The sequence below is a fragment of the Condylura cristata genome, unplaced genomic scaffold (assembly GCF_000260355.1).
Source record: "Condylura cristata isolate star-nosed mole 26May11 unplaced genomic scaffold, ConCri1.0 scaffold00015, whole genome shotgun sequence".
NCBI lineage: Eukaryota > Metazoa > Chordata > Mammalia > Eulipotyphla > Talpidae > Condylura > Condylura cristata.
In genome coordinates this window covers 1395317-1400289 of record NW_004567116.1, presented here as the reverse complement: position 1 = coordinate 1400289, position 4973 = coordinate 1395317, and the positions used below count along the sequence as shown (strand labels likewise).

The 4973-nt window shown below is 56.5% G+C and overlaps 1 protein-coding gene across 1 annotated transcript in view; it reads left to right on the top strand.

The window, feature by feature from the left end:
• Positions 1–3286, top strand: part of DPP3 (dipeptidyl-peptidase 3) — a 17631-nt gene extending 14345 nt beyond the window's left edge. The window contains exons 15-17 of the mRNA XM_012725131.1: positions 557–736; positions 2560–2897; positions 3124–3286. Coding sequence (XP_012580585.1) covers positions 557–736; positions 2560–2897; positions 3124–3286 — 681 coding nt within the window. The remainder of the gene's footprint in view (positions 1–556; positions 737–2559; positions 2898–3123) is intronic.
• Positions 3287–4973: the final 1687 nt, after the last annotated feature.

Here is a 4973-nt window from a genome sequence, read left to right as displayed (position 1 = left end):
CGGTTAGACTGCCCTGAGTCGCGGTTAGACTGCTCTCAATCTGTGGAAGCAGTGTGGGGTCTTTCAGAAGCCGGATGACTGTTTTGGGGAGGTGATATCGCATCATGGGAAGAACTCTGCTGCAGTCAGGGCTTGGCTCTGGGCCGTGCGCGCCCTCAAAGCTTGTGACCCTGAGCAAGTCACTTCACCTCCTCCCAGCCTCTGTTTTATCATCTGTAAACTGGGAAATGATGCCCGCTGGGTTCCACTGTTGAGGAAAAAGTGCCTAGAGTCCTGGTGTTGAGGGACCCTGGAAGGGGGGTGAGGGGCACAGGGCTCCAGTCCTGCCCGGAAATGGCCTCTCTATCCCCAGGGCCCCCTGCTCTCCCACATGAGGAGGAGGAGCAGAAAGCATTTGAGGGGACAGGAAACGGCAGGAAAGGACCACGGGGTGGGCGGAGTAAAATATTAATTGATGGTAAGCGAGCACAACTGTGTACAAGGCCCCTGACCAAGGCCTTGGTCCATCTTATCTGAGGGCTGTAAGTGACCCCTTTCCCCCCCCCCGCCCCCGTAGGCCCACATGCAGGCCCGGTTTGTGATCCTGAGGGTCTTGCTGGAAGCCGGCGAGGGACTCGTTACCGTCACCCCCACCACAGGAGCCGACGGGCGCCCTGACGCCCGCGTCCGCCTTGACCGTAGCAAGATCCGGTCTGTGGGCAAGCCCGCGCTGGAGCGGTTCCTGCGCAAGCTGCAGGTAAGCCCAGGCCACTGGCCTTGGGGGCTCCAGCCTGCGACGCTGCCTCTCGGCCTCCCAATCCGTTCATTCGTCCTTTCTCTCGTTCAGCCGCTTTACATGCCAGCGCCGAGAACAAACCGTGAGCAGTTTTTTATGTGGTGCGGGAAGGCAGTAAACTTGTGAATGGGATAATTTCAGGTCTTGACAAGAGCGGAAAAAAACAGTCAAACAGGGTAATGTTTCCGCAAGTAAGATTGGAAGGGAATGGAATTCAGAGCTACCTTAGCAGGGTGATCAGGGAAGGCGTCTTGGAGGAGGTGATATTTGAGCTGGGATTTGTATCAAGCGGGAACCTGCTATGAGGAGATCTGAGAGCAGAAGAAAGAAAAACTGAGAACTGGAAGGAGCAGGAGTGTGCGAGGATGCAGAGTGGAAGGAGGCCTCCTCTTGGTGAGGGAAGGACTCTGGTCAGCACAGCGTAACCCTGGCTCCCCCGTCCCCGCCCTCACATAGGGATGCTTAGAGTTGGGAATCTTTTGGGTTCTTCTGTGTACTGGGACACATACTTCTCTCCTCAGTCATGTTGGATTTATCAGCTGCCTCATCTGGCAAAAATGAAACAGCAACAAGATGGAACTCAGCTGCTGGGCTCTCGTCACCCAAGCCAGGGTCACAAAGAGCAGCCCATGGCCACAAGCAGTAAGAAACGCAGCTCCCAGGCCCCTCGCCAGACGCACTAGCTCTGAAATTCTGACAGCCAGGCCCAGGCGAGGCTGGGGACCTCCGAGCAGCAATTCCTTTTTATTTCTTTCTCAACATCTACAGGACATTTTATTTTTTCAAGCAGAAGGTTCTATAAAAATCATAAAGACGAACAGGTTAATATTATCTGCATAGCAAAATCAGATTAGAAATGTAGGTCATTACCATCGCTCTCAGACCTTGTGCAAAAGGCGGTTATATTCAAGTTGGCAGGAAAAACCCCTACATTTACACACACAGATACCGTCAAATGAGTATTTCAGTTTTAGCAACAAGAAACAAAAATCTCTTCTTTATCCTGTGAGGATACACGTTTTACCTCCATCACTTTGACATGTAGCACTATTTCCCTACCTTTTCAAGTTCAGTTTTCTTAGTCTTTCCCCCTAACTTTCTGGAAGTAAAGCTGAAATAGACATTTCAGACCTTCAAATTAAAATGTCATCTTCATAGATATGTGTACCATGTTGGTGCACTCACGTCCAATTTCAGGAGAGTAGAGACATACATTTAGGAAAGCGTTAAAGCTAAGTAAACAACCCAACTTAATAGGAAGAGCAGTCGTGACTTTCTACGTAGTGTTTGGTAGAGAAAACATTCCTTTGGACACACTAATTTATTCAAATAACTGTCTGATGAAACAAGTGGTCCAAGAACACACAAATAACACACCAGATATGGTCAGACGTTAGAGGCTGGCCTTCAAGCGTCAGACCTCAGCCCAGAACAGCCACAGCCATACAGCAGGGCCTCCTTAACCGTGAGCTGGGTGACGCTCCAGTTTCCGCATTACTGGCTAGTTTTCCAGCACTGACTACCTGCAGGGATCTCAGCAGGGGGTGGGGAACCAGCTCAGCGTGGGCAGCGGCCAGAATGTGGCCCACGGAGGCTTCCAGTAAGCCGGTCATTCTGTGATGACGCTGAGAAACAGCCAGCTTTGTTTTAACAGGTGCCTGGCCCCAGCTGAGCGCTCCATCTGCATTTCTTGCTCTTCACAGTCACAGTGAGAGCAGAGGGGCCAGAGTCCCCGGGGTGCGGGTGGGCGCCCGCCACGGGCACTGACTGCTGCCCCCCCACAGGTGCTGAAGTCCACGGGAGACGTAGCCGGCGGCCGGGCCCTGTATGAGGGGTACGCGGCCGTCACCGATGCACCCCCCGAGTGCTTCCTCACCCTCAGGGACACCGTGCTGCTCCGCAAGGAATCTCGGAAGCTCATCGTCCAGCCCAACACCCGCCTGGAAGGTAAAAGACTCCTGAGCGCTCTGGGAGCAGCCCGCGGGGACCACAAGGGGGTGCGGGATGGAGGGGGGGGCTCCCGGCAGTGGCCCCCGCATGCTCCCTGGTGGCCATGGGCACCCCAGGCCAAACCTCAGCCTCTGCCAGCACTGTGCCACCTCGCGTGCCAGGCTCGAGCACTGTAAGCTGGCGAGGCAGTGTGAGGGGGCCGGCGGCCGGTGGAGCAGAAAGACTGCAGGCTCGGGGGAGGCCAGACGTGTGTCCAGAAAGCAGTGTCCAGGGCCAGGGTCAGGCCAGGGGCCCAGCTGAGGCTGCCAGGTGGCGGACGGGACTTAGAGCATCCCGCGCAGACGGGCTGATTCTCTTTCCAAAAGCCCTGACCTGTCTCGCGGCGCCTGGGCCTTTAGAGTAGGAGCTTTGGGCCCAGCACCTCGCTCCCCGCTCACCCCTCGGGTGAGGTGCCTAGACAGGCGGTACCACGCCGTGCTAGAGGTGATCGGGCTGCCCTGTGCCCCTGGCCGGGTCACTGACCCCCCTGGCTCCGTGTCTCCGCTGATGGGCCAGTGCTGACGGCGCTCCCGGCCCTAGGGGCCAGCGTGGGTGTGTCCTTCAAGGGCGACGCTTCTCCTCGTCCTCCTCATGACCCCATTTTAGAAGTGAGGCCACTGAGGCACGGGGGGTGATCTCCCCAAGGCTTGAGGCTTTTTACGGGAGGAGCCAAGCGTTAAATGTGAAAGGGCCCCTCCCTCCCCCTTGTCGTGGGCAGTTGTGAGGATTAAATGAAATCTCTACCATTTGTGGGTGAAGAGAGAGGCCTTTTCTAAACTCTCCCCTGACCCCCGACCCCTGAGACAGCGACCCCTCCTCTGGCTCAGGCCCTCCAGGCACGTGGCCTTTCCGTTCTCTCAGCCCCTCCGAGCACCCCCGCTCCCGTGGCCTCTCTCTGGCTCGGGCCCCCATCTTGTCACGTCCCTCATCCAAGTCTCTGCCCACTGGATGGGAGAGGCTGCCCCGACCCCGGGCCTAAAGAAATCCCGACAGCCCTCCCGCTCCACCCCCAGCTCTACTTTCCTGCGCACCATCACGCCGCCTCCTGGCTGCCTCGTCTCCGTGACAGCAGGAGCCCTTCCCTGCCCAGCACCTGGCACCCAGCACAGAGCCTGGCACCTGAGCCGCTCATCATCTGTGAGAAGAACAAGGGACTCATGTGAACGCGTAGCAAATGCCCATTACGTGGGTGGCGTGGTCTTGGCTCTAATGGCCTAGCTCCGTGGGGCTGTCAGACCGAGAGCAGACCTGGCCTGCCCCCACTGCTCCAGTGGTTCCATAAGGAGCAAGAAGACACAGAGAATCAGACAGGGGCCTTCACCAGTGCCCGAGGCCAGTCATCTGGGCACTGCCAGGCACCTTCCAGGCTGTCCTGAGGGGAAGTGGTAGTGAGATCTGGCCTGAAGGCCTGAACTTCCATCTTCTAGAGTAAACCCAGAAGTCTGAGGTATGTCCGAGGGCCGGTGCCCCCCCTCAGCACCTGCTGGCAGGTGGGAGTTTAAGTGCATTAAGTAACGATCTGCCCTTGGGGCCAAGACATGTGCCACAGAGCTGTTGGCAAATGGTTCTGCTTTGAAATAAAACTTGCTGTTGCAGCCTCTGAAACTCAAACAGAAAACGCAGGCCTGAGAGCAGGTTGGGCTTTCAGCGGAAGTAATGGCGATGGCGATGGTGATGCCAGCCGACTTGTGATGTGCCGGACTCAGGGTCAGACCTTTCTGTGGATTAACTCCCAGCAACCTAACGAAGTTCCATCTGGGCAGTGAGACACAGAGAGGCTGTATATTTGCCCGAGGTCACACAGCAAATATGTAGCAGAACCAGGGTTTGAACTCAGGCCGTCTAAACCCAGAGCCTGTGCTGTCACGACGTACATCCCACGGTGCCACAGAGCACAGTCTTTGAGTGGGCAGAGCAGTGAAGTGTGAGCCTTCGGGGGCCCCTGGGACAGCCCCATTTAATGGATGAGTCAGAGATGGTGACACCAGTGGTAGCTAGCACTGTGGAGTGCCCACTCAGGGTGTAGCCGCATTTAATCCCCACAGCTTCTTGAGAGCAGGGAAGAGGTCTGTGCTCAGCCCCTCTTTCTGGTAAGGGAACTGGCACTGGACATCAGAGAGGCAGGCAGAAGAGACAGCGTTCACGCTCGCTGGTGCCTGGGCACAGAGGGTCACGTCTGTCACCGACACAGTGGAATCAGCATTAAGGG